Genomic DNA, 23,136 nt, shown 5'->3' with positions numbered 1-23,136 from the left:
TTGCGCCTTCATCTCAAGCAACCACTAGGGATGTCCACAATATAAAGTAAACTGTAATACCGGTTTTTAAATATTCTACACACTAAAGCGAACTATTTACTGGCAGCACTTACATAATATGTCAAACTTTGATCATAACTAAAGTGTCAAATATCGATAGCTATTTCTACTAATCCTAATTCTATTATTAATCAACTAAATAAAATATTGAACTAATATTAATAATGCTTTCTCTGGTTCCCATTGTGATATATGTATTATAATTCATCAGTTAATTCATATGAAGTGTGCATGCCTGAAACAATCGATGTTTATAAAGACTGTTTTCCTGTGTATACTCACATTGTCGTCCAAAATGGCAGGGAAGAAATACTTGCACTTGTATTTGAACATTAGCTGATGTGAAATGTACATTAACTTATTCGAACGCAGTGTTAAGTGGGTGAAGTGTAAACTAGACGGAAATGTGGACATAGTGTAAGATGGGCTCGCAAATCTTAGAAATACTACGTCAGGGTATATGGGCATCGTTGACTGGTGGTTGGTTTTACGATCCCCATCAAAATTTATTTTGCAACACTGTACATTTGTATATATGGCTGTTTCTACTATGTCTACCCTTTTCTGTTTATTTGGTAAGTCGATTTTAATATAGCTTTGTGTTTATAGGTTAAGGTTTATAATGTCATATGAAATCAGGTCACAATGTTATTATACTTTGATTAGTCAAACAGGTAAATACTCAGTGAATTGTAACTAAGTCATTGCCCTGAAAGAAAGACATGACTTAACTTTGTCAGCTTACTGTTATTTCTGTCTTTTTAATTACATATGATTTTAATATCTAAGAAATCTGCATGTAAATAGTGATATTATCACAATTTAAATACTTTTTTTAACATATTTTTCTAAGCATTACTTATAGAATAAAAAATAGGCATAAAAAACTTTAGCATTTGTATTGCTGATTAACCCTTAATTATACCCTTAAAAATATCAATAAACTGTTGATATTCTGTTTATTTGTGGCTAGATATACTATTCAATATGCATGTAAAAGCACCCTGTTGTTACTTTTACTAATATATAAATATATTACATAATATTTCATTTAATATATTCTAAAGATTTATGAAATTATTTTATTGATAAATATTATATATTGTATTAAATATATCTGAAAATCTTATGAATAAAACCACTTCATTTTCATAAGTGAAATCAAAGTGTTTTTTATTATTAATAAATAAAGGAAATGATTCATTTATTTGATATAAATGACATAAACAGGATGTTCTAGTGGTCAGAAATAGTATTTTTGTAAATTATTAATAGTGGATGAAATTTAATTATTAGTTGTATTTGTATTTGGCATAATATAATACATTCTGAGTGTCTGGATAACTAAGAGCATAGGTACAGTGGCTTATGACAAAACAATTAATTGACTATACAATAACATAATAAAAATAATTTCCTACCTTACAAATTACAAACTTCACCTTTATAGTATTAGTTTATATATTTAACCTTTAAGTATGGACGTCGGGTCTGACAGACCAGACAGTTCTACGAATTCTACAAATCGGCCACTTCTCGGTGATCTCCGCCACTGAGTCTCTCAGTACCTTTCGTATTAGTGACAAAATGAATGTAGATAGCAGTGGTTGTGTCTCTGGGTTCAAAACACGTGAGTATTTAACTTTCTAAACGGGACCTGGGTCTGTCAGACCCGACGTCCATGTTTCCCATACATGAATGATTTCAAAACGCCATATATTTTTATAATATACTTTAATATTTTAATTGTATTATTTGTATTCAAATGCTTTTATTGTTATATATCATATATTATTTTGCATTGTTTGTTATATATTTTAGTAATATAAATATTATTTACCTAAAAAAGATTCAATTTTTTTAGTTTTTATGATAAAATGGAAAAAAATGATCGACCTAGCACGTCAGGGACAAAAATATCGGTACTTTATAATCAACATCAAACAAAAGAATTGGACGACGACATTTTATAAAGAAAATAGCACTTTATCAAATAAAAAGACGCGTTTCGTGTACTAAACTACTCTAAGAATTGAGAATGACTTTGACTCGCGTTTCGCGATCTGATCTATCATTTATTGAACATGAAGCTAAAAAAATAGTTTTGGGTTCTTGAAAAACATGTACACTTTGCCCCCAAAAGATATATAGAAAGACAACACATACTTATGTTGACTGCAATCGTCCTGTTTGCCGACAATGTTGAAAGCCATTGTGTATCGATGTTCAATTGTACCTTATCTTGAGGTGTTGTCAAAATTTTTATTTTATAACATAAGATGTAATTTCTTTATTTTTTTTATTTCTTAGACTTTATATTTTGTTAAAAAAATATTTATTTTATTATCTGTCTTTTTTTTATAGTATTATTTTCTTAAGAGTCATCCCATGTGGCCAAAGACTGAAATTGTGACTTTAAGTTACATAAATCGTTGTGATGCGTAAACTTTAATAAAAAGCGATTTTATTTATATTGATTTTGTTTGATTTGAGACTATTCATGTAAACTAAAACATAAAATTGTCTTCTTCCTTTAAAAAACAGCCGGAATATGACCAATAAATACACTGGTCTGACAGACCCGACGTCCATATGTATGTTATAAAAAAATCACGTCCATAGTTAAAGGTTAAGTAAAGGGAATCTAAACAACTTCTGCTCAGGTGTTGAGTATTTATGTTATATATAAAATTATATGTTGTGCAGTAGGAATGTGTTTGTTTGTGGGGATTGAACCCCCCCCAGTGGGGTATAAATTTTTATTATTTAAAGATACATAAGTAAAATAGCAAATATGTAATGTTAATGAATACACTAATCAACATATGCTTAATGAATTTGGCAATGAAAAAAATAGTGAAATCTTAGAAAATCTTACGGCTCGATATTATCTCATGTATAAATAAGCTCATCAAAGAAAGGTCTGTTATGAAGAAATTGCATTAATACCTAAGTTGATATAGGTCAAGTGTGCTTACAATTTAATTAGAAATACAACTTCAATATATTAAGTAAAGTAAAATAATTACAATTGTCAATAGCCAAATGATAGTGATTTAATGTAACTACTATTAAATGTATATGTATATCAGGCCTTGGTGGCGCAAGGGTACAAGGTTATGACTGTAACAAGACGGTTGTAGGTTCGATCTCCACTCAAGAAAGTGAAATATTTATATACATTTATATTTCCATTTCCTCGCTCTGGTGACGAGACAAAGCACGGCGTTGAATTCTGCCATTCAACACACAATGTTTCCAGAATTTGGCAAAAAGTGGGAAACAGAGTGTCTTAACGCTAGGTTCCCTCTGCCTACCCTGCTGTGCGCGGGATACAGTGTGAAGCTGATTTCATATATTTATTAAATGTATAGTAAAACTAGGCTTGTTTTGCCGACCCTGATACACGCGGAATATAGCGTAAAGGATTATTTATGATTTTGATGTGCTTAAAGTAGTAAAATAACAACAACTGTACAGTTTTATGATTAGGGCTTTGATGTTTTCCAACAGGCATGGTGATAAATTCATCTCCATTGAATATTGTCTAAGAGAATCTAAGAGAAAATTTGAGCTTCATCTTAAATTTTATACAGAATTTTATAACTTTTGTAATCCTATGTGTGCAAATAACAAATAAAATTGTTACAAAGTTTGACATAACCACTAAATGCTTGGATATAAAAATAAATACAGTAATCATAATAAAAAAATATACATAATTAAGTAATTGGTTTATCATATAAGGTCTATATTTAAATATTAAAAGTTGTAAAGTCTCTTTGGCAGTTGTAGTTGTAGTTGTAAAGTCTCTGTGGCAGCAGTTGGCAGAGTTGCACAGTGTCTGACTGCACATGCAATTTTTATGGGTTACATTTCCTCACTCTGACAACTAGAAAAATAATTGAATTGTGCCACTCAATGTATTGAATATTACTCAATATTCACCGATGACCGGTGATAGCTTTTTTATATGCTCATTCGACAATTCAAAAGAGCTTACTAATAAAGAATATAGAATAAAGAACTCCGTATAGAGCATATTTCGAATTTGAATTTAAACACTGGATTCCGTCTGCCTACTGTATATACATCTCTCTTATTTATATATTGTTTGTACTTGACCATATCAGCAATGAAGATAAAAGCTGATAAATATATGCAAAATATTGATTTATAATAATAAGACTGTAATTTGTATTATTACTTGGTGTAGATATGATGACCATAGTTGATTATTACACTGGGTCTGAAATCAATTTTAATTATAGTTAATATTAAAAGCTGAAGGGTTTATTAAGATTGTTGTGGCCCCGTGGCAAAAGGGTGTGACTGTTAAGGCGATGGTTGTGGGTTCGACTTCTAGTCAGGAATGAAATATTTAATCATTTTATTTCCTCACCCTGTTAACAAGGCAAAGCTCAGCTCAGAGTTCTGCCACTAAACACACAATTCCTCGAGAATTCTTCGAGAAATAAGGAACTAAAATGTCTTAATGGGAACTGTGTGTCGTAACATTAGTTTCACCCTGCTATATATATGAAGCTAAAAACAAAGAGTTTGGTTAAACATGCTAGCCTCAGGAACAGTAGTTCCTGCTCAGTTGATTTGGATTGAATATTTCTTTTTGTTTGATAGTGTATTTTTCAAGAAAGGCGTATAGCTTTTCTCGAAAAATGTTTCGCGTGTCGCTATTACAGATAAAAAGCAATATAATTATATTAAAAATAATTCATTAGAAGCCAGTACAGCTTATTTTTTAGCTTTTAGTACATTTATCCGCAATATAAAACCGTTTAACTTAAAATATTTTTTTTACTTTTTTATTTTTAAGTTTTTAGTTTTTATTTCTCATTCTATTCAATTGACTATGTACAACAAGATGTGCCTGAATCTTGAGGGGTGTATCCCTAGCGACTGTAATTTAGCCACCCTAACGCCACACAGTCCTCGACAGGATACCAGATCTTGACTTGGGTGGGAGATTCATATTGTAATTTTGTATAGTATATTGTATTATGCTTACCAAGTCTTTTATTTTGATACCCATATTGATGGGATTGAAAACTACATTATCCGCCATTTTGTATCAGTGGCCATCTTTGATTTTGATTTTGTATAGTACACTGAATTCTACTTGACAAGCCCTTTTATTTGATACCCATATTGATGGGATTGAAAAAAACTAAGTTGTCCGCCATCTTGTAGCGGCGGCCATCTTGGATTCACAATAATATTGAATATGGATAATTGTATTGTCACCAGAATCAAAGGCGTATACCAAATTTCAGATCAATCGGTTAACGGTAAGAGGGTTAAATTTCCATTACTAAATTTGACCCAAACAAATATACAAATAAATAAAATAAACAAACGGGGTGAGCTAAATAAAACCGTTTAAAAATGCTTACCATGGCTCTCTCTCTCTCTTCATGGTTTCATCGCGGACTTTTTAATGGTTTTTTTAAAGGACAATATTTTTATAGAACACTACTGGACCCGAACGCGGCTACGCCCGCTTGAACTATATGAATATTTATTAAATATATTTATGAAATTATTTCCAGTTTTCAATAGAGAGATGCGTTAAGTAAGCTCATTTTGGGTGACGTTTTCTAACAACAAACTTTGCAAATCGTTGCTTAGCAACGGTCGCATAGCGACGGTTGTTATTGACATGGCGGAATAAATTGCATGTCAAATTAATAAGTATTTTGATATATCGAAAATATTACAAATATGGGAAAAAAGTATTCCATGTTCATCCCGAGACCCTCAAGTATCTCTATATATGAATATTTTATCACAATTAAATTAGCGTTTGTGCCCTGATTGCGTAAAAGACAGACAGACAGACAGAGTTACTTTCGAATTTATAATATAGGTATGGATTGTTTTAATATGTCTCATAAGAAAGTTGAGTCAACGCACGCCCTGTAAGCGTTCAGGGAAACATTTGGGGCGACCTTTACTAAAAACAACAAAATTCCTTGTTGCTTAGCGACGGTTGTAATTATATGACAAGTCAACCAATAAATTGCATATCAAATAGAAAAGTATATTTATCATGTATATCGAGCCTATGTTCATCCCAAGACTCTATACAAAATTTAATCACAATCGATTTTGCCGTGATTGCGTTACAGACAGACAGAGATTTAGTTAATTAAGTATTATTATTATTTAACTGTATTATAATCATTTAAAGGGATATTATTATTATTTTACAGTATTTCCCTCCAGCGAGCCTCGGCTGGTTGGTCTATTGTGCCTTAGTGGCCCTTCTTTTCACCGCCTTAAAACTGATCAACCACGGACTTCACCATATGTACGATACGAACGAACTCATCGTAGTAAACTCTACAGATGAAGCCGGCAATGCCAACGAGAATACTGCGTAAGTAGTAATTGTAATAGCTTTTTTTTTTCTTTACAGTCTCGCATCTCCAGTAATCAGCAGACTATGTAGGAAGCCAGAACCTTGTTTTGTTTATTTTATTACTACAGACACTTAGCCCGTAGTTTTTTCCGTACCTTATTAGTATTTTATTTCATTATATACGTCGTGCTAGGAAACTCCGACATCCAAGTGGATGTCGGAGCCTTTTTTCTTAATATCATGTGTTAAGTGGAAGAACCTAAAGACATGCTATTGTTTACTAGAGCAGGCCAATAAAGTAATTTAAATATAATTATTTTTCAAATTACAATCGAATTTACAGCCATCGTTTACAATTAGACATTGTTCTATTAGGCCATAATATTATTAGTTATCAGTGTTAATTATTTAACATTGATGACGATAATTAAAAAGAAAAGTTTTTATATCTCTATGGTTTTTTTAAAATTTTACTTTATAATTTTAATTTAATATATGCTCCAAATAAACCACATAGCGTTATTTAATTTTTTTTTTGCATGTATTTTTTATTGTTTCGTGTGCTTAGTAGACATATATATTTACGATCGTTTAGTTTGTTGTCGTCTCGCAGGCCGGAGGAGGGTATGGAGATGAGAACTATGGGCGCGGCCGCGGCGCAGAGCGACAACGACTCTATAACCTCGCTGGAGTACCATAAACCTAATAATAGTACTATAGGTATGCTATATTTTTTTTGTTGGGTATTCTTTATATGATTAGATATTTGAAAAATAAATGGATCACCACTTTATGCTGCCTGTATACATTTAACATATGTTGTTTTGTATTATTTACAGATTTGAAAGTTGATGTCCATCGCAAAGATAGTTCGGAATCGAGTATAGAAGATAGTGGTATGTCTGTTATGCCAAATGTACCGATAGCTACCACTAAGTCCGATCTGTGCGTTGTTCAACCTTCTGAGGTCGCAGAACCTCCTAAGCCCCGTCCAACAAGAGTTCGAGAAAGATCCAAATGCGGCCACAGAAGGGAACACAGAACTAAAACGAAAAGGGGGCACGGACGTATTGATGAATTAATAGTCGAAGAGTCCAGAAATCCCAGGGTAGATGGTATTATCCCAGTGAATGTATTAATAGACGACGGTCCTTTTGCAAAAGTCAGTAGACGATTTCATGAATGTCCCCATAGACGGGGATCGAATAACAGGGATTTTTTCAAAGAGTGGCTCTACTTAGATGGGAGTGAAGCAGCCGGAGAACCTTATCAGTCAAAGTTTGCAAGACAACTGAGCTCAGATTCGAGAGATAATTCTGAACCAAGTGTGGGACCACCCTCGCCTAAAAAGAGAACGGCGCAAAGAAGGAGATATAACAATTATCACGACGAAAGCTGCACTAAATCGGCTATGGCTCTTGCTACAGCTCAATCATCAAATATGAGACGAAACTCAAATTCAACAATGTCGACAATACAGTTGCCGTTACTTAATTCGACGGCTCAGCTTGTTTCTCATATGCGAAGACATTCTAATAATGCTGATACAGGGTTCTTCGCGAGCGTAGAATTGGGGGAATATATGATGGTGAAATCTGAGGCTCCAGTGGGTGATACAGATAAAAGTAAAGGAAAAAGTCCTGGTGTAAGAAGGATAAAAAGTGCAGCTTTGGAAATAGGTTGTCCGCCGCCCAGCGTTTCAAACTTATCACCTCATCCTAATAGTGCTGAAACGATTGGTGGTCAAGTGCTTAAAAATCCTAAAAGTGCAGTAATCCCTCCCCCAAGCAAGTGTCTCACGCGTGGTCCCCATTTAAACTTATATCCTAAAAACGAGTCTGGTGAAGGATGCAGTTATCCATATCTCACTTACGGATCAGAAATAGTTTATCCTATAGCAGAGATATCGGATGAGATGCAAACATCTCAAAAAGAGACTGACCTAGATTCCAGCGGTGAAAGTTATAGTGAATACGAAGATGAAAAACAATTCCGTGGGTTTGACTGGGACGGAGAACAGTCTCCTGTGATAAGATCTAGTGACTCTGATTTCGAGGCAAATGGCTCCAGATCACCTCTACTTGAGAAAGTTAATGAAATTAGAATGGTTCGGATAAAAAGTCAAAGTGAATGCAAAAAACAGTGTTGCGAAAGTCATCCAACTACAAAAACTGCCTCAGAGTGTCCAAATGAAAAATCAAAGCCTGTGAGACTCAAAAAAGGCAAACCTGAGCCCAAATTAGATAAACCCATTAATCCCTGTGATTGTAAATTTAACCCAGGTAGTGATTATTTTGATAAAGCTAGTGCGAGTTCGAAAGACTTACTAATTGAAAAATCGAGTTTGGAGTCAAATGAAAATGGCGATGCCACTGAAAAAACGCTACAAGAGAAAGAACCAGTAGAAAAGAAACTTTGGGACCACGATATATCTAACACTAGTAGCAGTAGCAGTGAACTAGGCCGACCCGAGGACGACACTAAAGGTGATAGAAGTAATGCACCAGAGACTGAAGAGTCGCAATTGACATGTGATAGCAAAAGTGCTGATGAAAGAAGTGTCTACAGCTTAGATTGGCTGTTCGAAGAAACATCTGAAATGAAAACGGATTGTGGTGCTGAATCAAGTTTAAGCCCTGAAGAAGTTTTATGCCAAAAATTAGCCTATGCCTTAGGCGAATCGTCATCAAATGTACCAAAAAACTTAGGTGCTATACCAAAACAAATTAAACATTTGGCTCGATCACGGGCTTCCTCCCAAAAAGAAAATAAGGTAAAAGATTCGAAGAAAGAAAAAGACGAAAATCAGACTGAAGAAAGAATATTAATGGATGCTGTTGAAGCACAAGCTGCTTTAGTTCAAGGCTTGGAATGTCTTTTTGCGGCTACAAATGCGAATACAGTTGTAATGCCTCCTCCCAACAGGGATGACAGATCAAGGAGTCATAGACAAAGTATAAGAGGCGAAAGAGACAGTTTGCACAAAACAAGAAAAAGATCAATAGAGGAGGTCGCACAAACGTCCACTAATACTTTACTGCCAACCTCAATGCCTTTGCTAGCCGCTTTTCTTAACTCAAGGGTAGATTTTATGCCCTGTTGTGTACCTGATAATAATCAACCTCCCGCAGAGGGGCAAGCGCCAGAAGAGGGTCAAAGATTAAGGCCCTTAATGGATCGCAATCATAGAAACCGAATTAGAAAAATTAAACGTTCAACACGTCAACGTAATAATCCGCCGGCACAAAACGCGACGGACAAAAAGGACAAGCCACCTACATCAGATAACCCTAATGCCAACAATGTGCATTTTGCGACATCCTTTGATGATACTACAGACGGTGCGATTCACTGTTTTATGGACGAATATGGTAACTGGATGTCATATACGTTTGACAAAAACAGTACCGGCAGAACTCAACTCCAACCTATCTCACTACCAGATAATGAGGAAGGGACCAAAAATGTAGCTCCTAAACCTGAAAACCCCGACAATTCTCAAGAAACAGCCGGTGAATGTAGTTGCGGTTCATTAGAGTCCGAAGTTGCAAATACTGAAAGTGTACCAAAAACAAAGCGAGTCGATAGCATAGACCAAAGCTCTTCGAATCAAGGAAGCAATAATCCTTTACTATCGAGTAATAATAACGTATCGACAGTAGTTCCTATTAATACGAATAGTTCAAATAAACGATTTTACGTTTCCGTTGCACATATTGACCAACCGAGATCTCCTGTCGCTTACGTGACCGATAGTTTGTTAGAGCAGATAGAGGCTGAAAGGCAGTCCAGAATGGGATTACCAAGCATGCATATCAATTTTCTAATGAGTCAGCAAAGAGCACAACAACAGGCTCAGCAAGCAGAAAATACTTCGACTCACATACCTAGTCTAATGCCCTCGATAGGAGAAGAGAGTATTGATATACAAATGAGAAATAAATGGAATAAATTAGCGGAAAATATAGAGAAACCGGCACCTAAAACGAAAAAGTATTACAAATTTAAGTTTTCCAAATGCTTAGAAATCAAAGTTACTATGGATAGATTGAAGTTAATGGCTCTCTTCGATAGGAATCTAACGTTTAAGGAGACTTTTGTGTCAATAATGCTAGCTGTCGCAGTGGCTGCGCTCGGCTCGATGGTCCTGAATCTAGGATTTTATAGAGACATATACGCGTTTTGGTTTTGCTTCATAATGGCCGGAAGTCAATACTCATTACTAAAAAGTGTTCAACCTGACTCAGCATCACCAGTACACGGTTTCAACAAAATGGTGCTCTTCTCACGGCCCGTTTACTTTTGTCTTTGTACGGCCATATTATGTGCAGTGAATACACAATTACAAGAATTTGATTCGCCTGAAGATAGTTTGAGAACTAAACGTAGTATTGACGAAGTTAAGCCTTTAACTATTTACGGATTTGAGTTTAAGGAATACGATTTTTTATATGTGATACAAGAAATTCTTTCGAAATTTCTACTATTTTTTCCTTTAGCTTTTAGCTTGGGATTATTTCCCCAAGTGAATACGTTCCTAATGTATCTATTGGAACAGATAGATATGCATATATTTGGCGGAAATGCGACCAGTAGTTTAAGTGCGGCTGTGTACTGCGTAATTCGATCTATCGCGGCCATCGGAGTGTTATACGGTTTTGCTTATAGTGGGCTAGTAGAAGGGAAAAAAACTCAACACCAAAAGCATAACATTCTATTCTCCATATTTTGCGGTCTCCTTGTTCCTATAGCGTATCATTTGAGTAGAAGTGCAAGTGATTATACTCTCATTTGGAATTTAATAAAGAAGCACTTGTTACCACCGGAGCTCTACGCCGTACAAAGTCCGGAGCCACCAGAGGCAGAAAAAAATGATCCTAATGCTTTAGGTGATCAAAAGAAAAACAACTCGGAAAGCAACATTTCAAAACAAAATTCAATGGGCAGTTCTACGTCTAAAATAAATTTTAGTTCAGAGACCAATATAGCAAGGTCTCAGAAACGTTCACAAACTTCAAGTATAACGTCACTCAAGATGGATCCCAGGGGTGACACAATGAATTCGACGACGTCTCTCAAAGTTGATAGGTCAGAAGCTCCTACGGAAGCTGAGGAGAAGAGTAGAGACTCTAATACATTAAATTCAAATGCAAATAAGCAGGATTTCGAAAAAGCTGATGAGGATATGGAAGATCCCTTGCCCAAGAAACTGCAAGCAACAGTTAATGCCAGATTAAAGAATGATCTCATAGTGTGCACGTTTCTTGGGCTCTTCGTTTTCGGATTACATTGTACTACCGTTTTCACAACGCTGCGGCCCCAGTTAAATACGGTAAAGTAGTTTTTATATTGTTTTTTCATTGTTCATTATTACGATTAATGTGCCATCATCCTAAACAATAAAAAAAAATTTACTCGTAAAATAACAAAAAAATTTCAATCATCCTAACTTTTACTAACTTATAAAAAGTATTTTATAATTCCACTACCACTCTAATCTTCTTTTTGTGGTGTCCCAGGTGCTCTGGATAATAGCAGGCACTCTAGGCTGGTTCCTACACTACATAACGCCGCAGTTACGCAAGCAGCAGCCGTGGTTGTGCCTCGCGGGGCCAGTGCTCAAACAGCACGAACACGCGCAATTCGAGGTCACCGAGCCCGCTAAGCTTATGTATTTTGAGAGGGTTAGTGACTTTAGAAGTTTTAAAATGAATTGGTTTTACATTCAATATATTAGTGACGGGTATCCTAAAATTTTAAGCAACATGCCGAAAATGCTAATTTTGATTACTTTTTATATTTTTAATTACAAAAATTTTTACGATTACTATATTATGTCCACAGATTCATATACTTATTCTCTAACTTCTAGTGTTGTATTATCCACAGATATTCGTATACCTGTGTTTCCTGGAGCGCAACGTGCTGTACCCGGCGGTGGTGGTGGCGGCCGTCGCACAGGACGCGCCCGCCGTCGCCGACAAGTACGGGGACGCGGTCGGCGCGCTCATTATATGCGTTTGTGCGCTTAAAAGTTAGTTTTGCCGTTGTTTTTTTGTTTTCTTTTTACGTTGTATTAAGGTTGTAGTGGTGTAAGAGGAGATCTAGTGTTAAGGTAGTCTGACTGTGAATACAGCTGTTGTGGGTTCGATTTTCACTTGAAGGAAAGATTTATTTAATTTTCTCCATCCCATAACAAGATAAGGCACAGAGCTAAGTCCCGTTACTCAATATGTAATATATATAAATATAATATGTAATATATGTAAATATTGGGCGGTGCATAAGGTGAAGATTACCAAACTGCGGTGAATCCCAAAAGAAGAGGTTATGTAGTTAGCGCGTTTGTATGTTTGTTTCTTGTAACTGTTAACCAGTGAACCGATTTTTTTGAATGATAAGTTCTTGGTTTTGTCTTGATGGCGCGGGTGTTACTATCCAGTAACACCCAATATATCCATATTAATTATGTTTAAACAGACAGCTTTACTGTTTTTTTATAACTCACTTGTTTTATATACCTTACTAGCGGACCCGGACGCGGCTACGCCTGCTTGAAATATAAGAATATAATTTCTATAGAAATAATTTCAATCTAGATGAAATGCTAAAAGTGACTATTATATTTTTCATAAGGATGAATATCAAAATGACGCGGTAACGAACGCGGTCGCGTAGCGACGACGGTTGTTATTAACATGGCAGAATAAATTGCATGTCAAATTAGAAAGTATTTTAATTTATTAGTATATATGTGTAATGTAATATTATATAGCCTATAGCACTTCTGAAGAATGCAGCTTTCATACAAAACAAAAACAATGTCAATCGAACCTGTAGATCCAGAGATCTTAGCGTTCAAACAAACAAACAAACAAACAAACAAACAAACAAACAAACTCTTCCGCTTTATTATATTAGTATAGATAACCTACTACTATTACCATCTAATCTACTGTAGCCTAATAAATATATTCAATACTTCATATTTATTTATATATATTATTTTGTTTTCATTGTCCAGGTCTAAGAAACGCCTATTCAGAAACAGACACGCAATATTTGATCCTAGTATTCGCAGTTCTGCTCTTCCAAAGAGATCTCAGCACGCAGAAGGTTTCGGAAACTTTCTTAGTGGATTACTTCCTGATGGCCATTGTTTTTAGTAAAGTTTACGAGTTTTTGTTAAAGGTGAGATTTTTTAAATATTTTTCTGAATTAAAATAAATTCCGCAAACATTTAAAGTAATAATAACAATTCGTATTCTTACTAATACTTTAAATGTTTGTGGGGACGGGCGTTTGTTCATCTTTCATACGGAAACTACTGAATGAACTTAGATGTATCTTTACAGTATTATTAGCTTCTATATCAGAATAATATATAGGCTACAATTTATGTAAACAATTTATTGTAATTTGGCTGTAATATAATAAATACTTAGATAGATAAATTTGTGATATAAACGTAAATAAATAGTTCACTTGCTCGAGTGGGGCTCGAACCCACAACCTCGCGTTACAGTCACACCCTTGTGCCGCTGCGCCACGACGGCCTCAAAAATATTGCGTCAACTTAGCTCTCCTATGAAGTTTTTTTCGGAAACGAGATAAACTTGTTTCTATATTCCCTAGTCTTCGACAAATAAAACTGCCATTATCACGTTAATACGCATTTCAACTGGTCAATACCGGTTTTAATTGGTCTCGCTCCGGCCGACAGATCCAGTTCGTGGTGACGTACATAGCGCCATGGCAGATCACTTGGGGCAGCGCCTTCCACGCCTTCGCGCAGCCCTTCTCCGTGCCGCACTCCGCCATGCTATTCCTGCAGGCCGCGCTCTCCGCGCTGCTCTCCTCGCCGCTGACGCCCGCGCTGGGTAAGCGGAGGGAAACTAGTGTTGAGACACTCCGTACCTATCAAAACACTCACTGCGGCTTTCTGCCGCATTCTTGAGGGAATGTAGTGATCAGTGTCGAAACTCAAGGCTGCCCTTTGCCTCGACACCAGTGCGAAGAAATTAAAAGTTGAATATTTCCCCGAGTGGAAATCGAACGCACCACTTGCCGCCACTCCTCTAATAATTAATAATTAGACAGCAAAAATTACAAAATCTTTTTATTTTTGACAACAGAAAACAATTTGTCAAATTGTATAAGTCTTCTAAGGAACGAAAGAAGTAAGCAACCTTCTATACCATTAACACTGAAAAGACCTGTTATATGTTTTTCAAGTCAAAAAATAAAAAAATTCCACATCATATGCCTCTAACTATTAATAACATTCCATTGCTAGAAAAGAATAAAGAAAAATACCTTGGGATATGGCTTGACTCGCACCTTAGTTGGAATCCACAGGTTGAATATATATGTAACAAACTTTCTAGTCTCATGTACATACTTAAAACAATCGCTCGATGTCTTCCACATCGAGTACGGCTAATGATATATAACTCACTGGTAAAATCACATCTCTTGTATCTAATCTAAATATGGGGAACGGCTTCGAAATGTAATATACAACGCATACAAACATCACAAAACAAAATTATCAAATCACTTTTTAACTATCCACATTTAACACCTACAGAAACACTATACAAAAACACTAAATTAATGAATATAAAACAGTTACACAACTACACTACATGTATACTCATTCGAAAAATCTTAGATGGAAGTGTTCATACGGAGACTTCGTTCGAGATCAAAGGCAATCAGAACCAACATCACAGACGAGCACATAATATGATATTACAAAAGACACGTACTAAATATGGGAGCAAACTAATAACTTTTCAGGGAGTGATGCTATTTAATGGTTTACCGCAAGCGATTAGAAATTGTAAGTCGTTTGATGAGTTTAGGACCGGGCTTCGCGCGTCCGTGCTTGGCGATCATTCTCTTCTTAAGAGGTGAATGATGGCTGGGCAACGGGCGTGGATGGGGTTTGGATTTGGATCCATTGGATGACGGTTTTGTTTTGTTTTGTATGTTTTATTAGTAATTTTACTCTTACTTATATGTTAACTTTTATTCACATTTTATTTTTACCTAATATTTACATTTTTATGTTAACTTTATATTTACAGTTTATTTTTACCAAATATTTACATTTTTATGTTAACTTTATATTTACATTTTATTTTTACCAAATATTTACAGTTTTATGTTAACTTTATATTTACATTTTATTTTTGCTATCAGCTTTGTTCACTAATGCCTTTTTATATTATATAATATTTCTTTTATTTAATTTCTCATGTAAATGACATCGTCGTAATGTGAATAAAGATCTTTAAACAGAAAGAGTTTTCACAAGATATGCACGTCGAAGGCCCCCTACGTTTAAACGATTATGATTTCTAAATATTTTCCTTTCCCAATAATTATTAATTATTCATATTACAGGTAGTGCAATATTCATGACTTCATATGTGCGTCCAGTCAAGTTCTGGGAGCGGGATTATAATACAAAACGAGTGGATCAGAGTAACACTAGATTGTCTTCACAGCTGGAAAGGAATCTGGGTGCAGGTTTGATTATTATTCTTTTTTTTTTGTAGTGTTGATTTCTTTTACAAATTCCTATTTGGTGTTATTTTATTGGATTTTTTTTATCAGCTTCACACTATATCCCGCACACAGCTGGAAACCTAGTGCTAAAACACTCCGTTCCCCACTTTCTGCCGAGTTCTGGAGGCATTGCGTGATGAGTGTATTTTATTGTTATTCTGATATTATGGATTTTAAATGTTAGTAGATATTATTATGTTGAATAAGATAGTAGATATTGTTATATTATGTTAATTGATTACAGCAGTCTACCCACGTTACCTCGTTTAAAATAGCTTATAAAACTAAGCTTGCAAAAGCAAGCAAGGCACAAAAAGAGAATGGTTCGGCTGGAACACAGCCGAATTTTAATGTGTGTCTCTTGAAATCCACTCTGACCACTAAGCCGTAACCAAAGCTTGAGTTATTTCTAAGAGATAGAGAGAGAGAGAAGATTTTTGTTTATAAAAGGAAATAATTGAAAATGTTCCTTACAGATGATAACAACCTGAACTCAATATTCTATGAACACCTGACCCGCTCTCTGCAACACTACCTCTGCGGTGATCTCATGCTGGGTCGTTGGGGACAAGTGCAACAAGGAGACTGTTTTGGTAAGAAATGCTTGAAATTTAGTATTTAATTGTATTTGATTCCATCGTGGCGCAGGTGCACAATTGTGCGACTATAAATGCGATGGTTCTGGATTTAATTCCCAGTCGGAGTCCCACTTGAAGATGGAGCAGAAATTATATTGATGGGAACAGAGTGTCTTAACAGAAAGTTCCCAGGTTTCCTCGCTATTTGCCGAATACAGCATGATTCCAGGAGAAAAAAGATTAATATTTTTTTTTTTTAGTGTTAGCATCGGACTATTTGAACTGTCTAGTCCACATTGTGGAAATGGGCAATGGTCTAGTCTCCTTTCAACTCAGAGGTCTTGAATTCAGAGGGACATACTGCCAGCAGAGGGAAGTGGAGGCCATTAGTGAGGGACCCGAGGAGTTGAGTGGTGAGGGAATATTGATTGAAACTTTATTTTAATTTCAAATAATATAAAGGAAGAAATTTTGCCGTTGATTTTGATGATAGATTAAAAATCTATTAATAGCGGTGGTTTTTTTGCTTTGTTCTGTATTCCGTATATAATGAGACAATAAGGCAAACCGATAACCGTAAGTGCTAAGATACTCAGCTCTCAACGCACCTTCCATTTTTCGAGACTGAGTTTGATAAATAAGGTTTGATAAAATCCCAAAATTCTCGCTAAGGAAAACAGATACATTGCTAGAATGATCCGCGAGTCTAATTAAATACAAAAACATCCTAATTTCAATACATAGGACGGTTGGAACCTTTGGTTGGTTGGTTGGTTTAAAATAGGTTAATTTAAAATTTCCATCATCGATCCCCTTACCAGAAAATAGAAATAAAATCCATTCTCCTAGATCCTAGAGTGTATACCGAATTTACAAATTTTAAGGTTATATTCGGATACTGTCCCACTGCGCCACATAAGCCTCAACAATAATTTTTATTTCCAATGAACATTGAGATGAGGTTGTTTCTTATCTTGCTTAAGATGTATGTTATCTTATTTCCCATGAACATTCCAGAAGGTGGTTGTTTCTCGTCATGGTCGATGTGTGCGCGAGTACTGTCGCCCGGCGCGTGGTGGGCGCTGCGTTGGCTGGCGTGGCAGCTGGCCACTTCGCGCTACGTACTGGAGGGCTACTCCGTCACGGACAACAGCGCGGTCTCCATGCTGCAGGTGTTCGAGTTCAGGAAGGTGCTGCTCACCTACTACGTCAAGGTGAGTGTCCTCCCCCCCCATTGCCCCCAGATCGTAGAATAGTGGATGCCAACGAAAGAAAAATAGACACCATAACCTTCTCCGCTCAGCTTGACACTTTGAACTTTTCAATACGATGGATTCTGTCTATGGTTACAAAATATGACAAAACATTCTATATTTATATAGGAATATTTGAAACTTTTCGAGATTTAAATATCGGCTCGTTAAGTATGTATAGAGTTTAGACTATTATTTATGCCATTCTCTATACAAATTGCGTTTACTTAAACTTTTCTCTTGCTTTATTTCACCATTTACAAAGTTGTTATTAATGTTTTTTCAGAGTATAATCTACTATACGATTCAATCAAGTAAGCTAGAAGAGTGGTTATCATCACCAGAATTGTGTGAAGCTCTCAAACCAATGAGTGAAAGGTCCTTTGTAGACTTGGATCCTATCTTCAATGTGAATCTCGACGAAGATTATGATTTTAGAGCTTCCGGGATTACTAAGTATGGCTTCGGTTACTTCTATTGTCATTTTATATTATTTTTTCGATGCTTATATTTTTTATATAATTTTTTGTATTTGTCATTGGCATACATTGATATTATACGAGGATGTCTTGAGGAACATAAACGAAATTAATAATTCGTGAACTCATATTCATAAAATTGTACAAGAAATAAAACGCTAGTTAATATAGATAGTTTTACAAGTTTTATACTCCCTGTATTGAAAATAATGAAAAATTTCGGCTAAAACAATAATACTGAGGCCAGTCAGAAGGTTCAATTCCCACTTGATGATATTAAATATTTTTATTTCCTAGCTCTTGTAACAGGTCAAAGTGAGGCGATGTATTCCGCCACTCAACACGCCTCTAGAATTCAGCGTAAAGTGAAGAACGGAAGGTCTTAATGGAGTCGAAGTATCTTAAACACTAGGTTCCCACGATTCCTCTACGTACCCTGCAAAATACAGGATACAGCGTGAAGCTACTTAAAAACTTATGTAAAAAATCATTGTATTTTAATAAATACAGTATAATTCGATTTTTTTCTTCATATTAACATTTTAACTTCAACATCTGTATATATCTGTTTATCAGGAGCAGATTCTGTGCAATATACCAAGAATGGATAGTCCACTGTAGTTCCCGTCGTGACGGCGGACGTGGAAATACATGGCGAAGACGAGGTTCCTCCAGAGACGGTTCTCTAGTTACTCTGTGTTTCGCATTATCTCTCTTGGGTCGGAGGGCTCTGGCGGCAGCACACCATCTCTCTGCTTCAAGCGTTGAGTTCTTCCTCTACGGTCTGCATGCTCTATTCAAAGGAGACTTCCGTATAACTGCCGCGAGAGATGAATGGGTTTTCTCTGATGTGGCGTTACTACATTCAGTCTTAGCACCAGCTGTTAGAATGGCGTTGAAACTACATCAAGATCATTTCATGTTCCCCGAGGAGTATTGTAGTAGCGCAGCATTGTACGCTGCGATCGCGGCACACGCGCAGCGTTTAGTTATATGTCACGAGGCGGCACCGGCGTGGAGGTATAATGTGCTGCGTGGTGCACCGCATCTATTAGCTTTACGGTGAGTTATTGTGTGTTATTTGTATGAATTGAAAGGATTTGTTGTATAATTTTAACCAAAATATATTTAAAATGTCCCTTATATTTAATATGCCACACGATATAGTTTGCAGATCCAATTACATCATATTTTTAATAACAAATATTAATTCATTTAGTGTAGTAGCTTGGAAACAAATTTGCAATTATAGAAGGACAAACAGACTTGCAAGTGATAATAAGCTTCTTAAACTCTAAAAACAAACAACTTCCTTTAATTGCAGCCACGTCATGGACGAAGGTAACGATGACTACAAAATTATAATGCTCAATAAACGCCATTTGGGGTTCCGCGTGATCAAATTGAACCGCGAATGCGTGAGGGGCCTGTGGGCGGGGCAGCAGCAGGAACTGGTGTACCTGAGGAACAGGAACCCGGAGAGGGGATCCATACAGAATGCTAAGCAGGTTGTTGTAATTGATTTGTTGATTTTTTGTCACTTTTTGGTCCTTTGAGCAGTCTTGATGTATGATACTAATAAAATGTAAATTTAAATTCATCAATCAAGTAAATATTAATAAATAAAATAATGATGCTGGTGTTGTGTCTGAAACAATCTCTGTTGTAGATATTATAATATTATATAATATTTAAAAGTGAATCTTTACGCCGACTACTTTTGACAACAATTAACTTAATTTCTTAAATTCAATTCAATTCAAAATATTCTTTATTCAAATAAACTATAAAAGCACTTTTGAATCGTCGAATGTACATGTCAACAAAAAGCTACCACCGGTTCGGAAGGCAGTTCTGCTGAGAAGAGCCGGCAAGAAACAACAGTTGCTCTTTTCAAAGTCAATGGTATATTTTACTATTACATTAGCTGGCAGCTGTCCTGCCTGACATTCAATAGACATTAATTCCATACATGTTTATCCCCTAAATATTCTTGAACAGTGTAATAAGCTTTACTTGTTAAAATATTTTTTACAGATATTTTAAATTTTGGTAGTGGCAAACTAAGAATACACTGCGGAATTTTATTATATACACGTATACTCAGCCCCATAAAAGATTTATTAACTTTTTGGAGGCGAAAACTAGGAGTAACAATCTTATCTTTATTTCTCGTTTCTATCGTATGACTGTCGCTATTTTTTCTATGACAATGTATATTTTGTCGGACAAAGAGAATATTATAGTATATAAATTGGGAAGCAACTGTAATAATACCTGCATCTTTGAAAACATCTCGCAGAGAATCTCGAGCTCTTAGATTATAAATATATCTCACGGCTCTTTTTTGGAGAATAAATATTGAACTGATATCTGAAGCACTGCCCCATAGCAGCATTCCATAAGATAAAATACTATGAAAGTAGCTAAAGTAGACTAGTCGGGCAGTTTCAACGTCCGTCATTTGTCTTACTTTCTTAATTGCGAACGCGGCAGAACTGAGTTTATCTGCAAGTGCTTCCAGATGAGCGTTCCACTGGAGTTTGGAATCTATAGTAACACCTAAGAAAATAGCTGATTCCGACACATTAAGAGGTTCTCCTTTAATTATTAGATTAAAATTATGTTTTTTAACATTTGGTAAAGCAAACTCGATGCATTTCGTTTTTTTTGCATTTAACAATAGATTATTAACATCAAACCAACGAAGAATATGCGATAATGCACTATTCACTTCGTCACAGTTTATTTTATTTCTGTCAACTTTAAATATTAAAGAGGTATCATCCGCGAAAAGTACAATATTACATATGTTCTTCACATAAAAAGGCAGATCGTTAATATAAAGAAGAAATAAAAGGGGACCAAGTATAGATCCTTGTGGAACGCCCATCTTTAGGGGAGATCCAGATGATTTTACATTATTTATACTAACCTTCTGGATTCTTCGGTTTAGATATGAGGCAATAAGATCAAGAGCAGTATCCTGTATACCGTAATGATATAGTTTTAATAACAGAGTTTCATGGTCTACACAATCAAAGGCTTTGGATAAATCACAAAACACTCCAATAGCATTCTGTGACTTCTCCCATGCGTCATAAATGTGCTTTAGGAGTGCAGCACCCGCATCCGTAGTGGACCTACCTTTGGTGAAACCATATTGCTCACTATGGAAACAATTGTTAATATTTAAGAAAATTGTGAGCTGGTTAAATATTATTTTTTCAAATATTTTACTTAGAGACGGCAAAACAGAGATCGGTCTGTAATTTCCAGGGTCAGTTCTATCTCCACTTTTGTAAAGGGGCACTATTTTACTATATTTCATTAAATCAGGAAAAGTACCGGATTCTACACAATTGTTAAAAATTAAAGCTAGATAAGGAGCAATATTAGGTATAATTGTTTTAAGAACTTTAACAGACATGCCCCATAGGTCACCAGTTTTCTTTAAATTAAGGCTTTTAAAAGTTTTAACTATTTCATCTGGTGACACATTCTTAAACACAAAATTTTGTCTACAACTATTTACATGGGTTTTCAGTATTAATTCTGCTTCCGAAGGAGATGATGGCAGTGAACGTGTTACTTCGATAGGTATATCGGAAAAAAAATTTTGAAAAGTATTTGTCACTTTTAAATCTGAATTTAAGATTATATTATTAACTTTTAATTTAATAGGTTCACTGACAGCTCTAGATCTCCCAGTTACAGTAGTAATAGCATCCCATGTAGCTTTAATTTTATTATTAGAGTTTAAAATTTTTGCTCTTATATACATAGACTTAGCCTGGACACATACCTTTTTAAATATTTTTGAAAAATTTCTAACTTTTAACAAGAACGCCGGATCTTGATTCCATTGCCTCATATCATATAATTCATATAGTTTGTTTCTGCTTCGGTATATACCAACAGTTGCCCAGTCGCTAAAAGTTAACTTCGAGTTTTTATATATTTGTTTAACTTTAAAAATGTTATCAAACTCTGTAGTGAGTAAATTAAAAACTTTACAATATACCTGATCCGGATTTAATCCGGATTTAATAAAGGATTCATAATACTAAAATTTTATGTTAATTGTTGACTGTTGTGTCGTAGTGGTACGGCGTTTGACTATAAATACGTACCGTACGGTTTTAGCTTTAAGTTCCAATCAGTTTGTTGAAATATTTCATTTCTTCGCTCTGGTTAGAAGACAATGCTTAATGGGTTTAGAGTCTCAAAAATTGGGTTGAAAGTGAGAGATGAATTACATCAACACAAGGTTCCTTTTCTCTTTTCATCTACGGTGTTCTTTTTATCTACGGTGAAGGTGAAGTTAAAAAAACTACAATTTAACAGTATTTGTAACAATGAACTATTTTGACTCCAGGCGCTACGCAACATAATAAACTCGTCGTGCGACCAGCCCATAGGCTACCCCATCTACGTGTCGCCACTCACCACCTCCTACGCGGACACGTCCCCGCAGCTGTGCGCGCTGGCGGGCGGCCCGCTCACCGTCGCCGCCATCAGAGATCAGCTCGTGCGTCTGTGGAGGCGGTGAGTGACCGCTTGGTGCATTTGTGGACACTTAGTGACTGTAGCACTGTCGACCGTACTGATAGTACGGCCGAGTTGTGGCCGCACTCAAGTATTATTTTATTTATAGATTTAATAAATGACTAAATCGGTTGGTCCATTTTACTGCACGAACCCTTCTTGTGGATTTTTTCATGAAATTGTTGTCTTACTAAAAAGTAGAAGAAATAATAGCTTATCATGATTAAAAAAATATATACATAAATATTGACTTTCAGCTTATT

At 35.5% G+C, this 23,136-nt stretch overlaps 1 protein-coding gene across 3 annotated transcripts in view; it reads left to right on the top strand.

Moving 5' to 3' along the window:
• The first annotated feature begins 115 nt into the window (after positions 1-115).
• Positions 116-23,136, top strand: part of pcx (pecanex) — a 37,060-nt gene continuing 14,039 nt past the window's right edge. For 2 of the 3 annotated variants that reach the window (XM_085199177.1, XM_085199176.1), the window contains exons 1-16: positions 116-635; positions 6,291-6,457; positions 7,035-7,159; positions 7,279-11,771; positions 11,959-12,123; positions 12,329-12,473; positions 13,464-13,630; positions 14,163-14,319; positions 15,851-15,976; positions 16,492-16,608; positions 16,854-17,006; positions 17,611-17,807; positions 18,133-18,302; positions 18,902-19,387; positions 19,650-19,833; positions 22,704-22,873. In XM_085199177.1, the coding sequence (XP_085055303.1) occupies positions 483-635; positions 6,291-6,457; positions 7,035-7,159; positions 7,279-11,771; positions 11,959-12,123; positions 12,329-12,473; positions 13,464-13,630; positions 14,163-14,319; positions 15,851-15,976; positions 16,492-16,608; positions 16,854-17,006; positions 17,611-17,807; positions 18,133-18,302; positions 18,902-19,387; positions 19,650-19,833; positions 22,704-22,873 (7,175 nt within the window). In that variant the 5' untranslated portion in view covers positions 116-482. The remainder of the gene's footprint in view (positions 636-6,290; positions 6,458-7,034; positions 7,160-7,278; positions 11,772-11,958; positions 12,124-12,328; positions 12,474-13,463; positions 13,631-14,162; positions 14,320-15,850; positions 15,977-16,491; positions 16,609-16,853; positions 17,007-17,610; positions 17,808-18,132; positions 18,303-18,901; positions 19,388-19,649; positions 19,834-22,703; positions 22,874-23,136) is intronic. The other variant, XM_085199178.1, reaches the window with a different exon arrangement.

Source organism: Heliconius melpomene, chromosome 16 (assembly GCF_056956725.1).
Source record: "Heliconius melpomene rosina isolate 202511_hmr_F chromosome 16, ASM5695672v1, whole genome shotgun sequence".
Classification (NCBI taxonomy): domain Eukaryota; kingdom Metazoa; phylum Arthropoda; class Insecta; order Lepidoptera; family Nymphalidae; genus Heliconius; species Heliconius melpomene.
The sequence above is the reverse complement of the archived record's forward strand: the minus strand, read 5'-3'. Positions and strand labels throughout refer to the sequence as shown.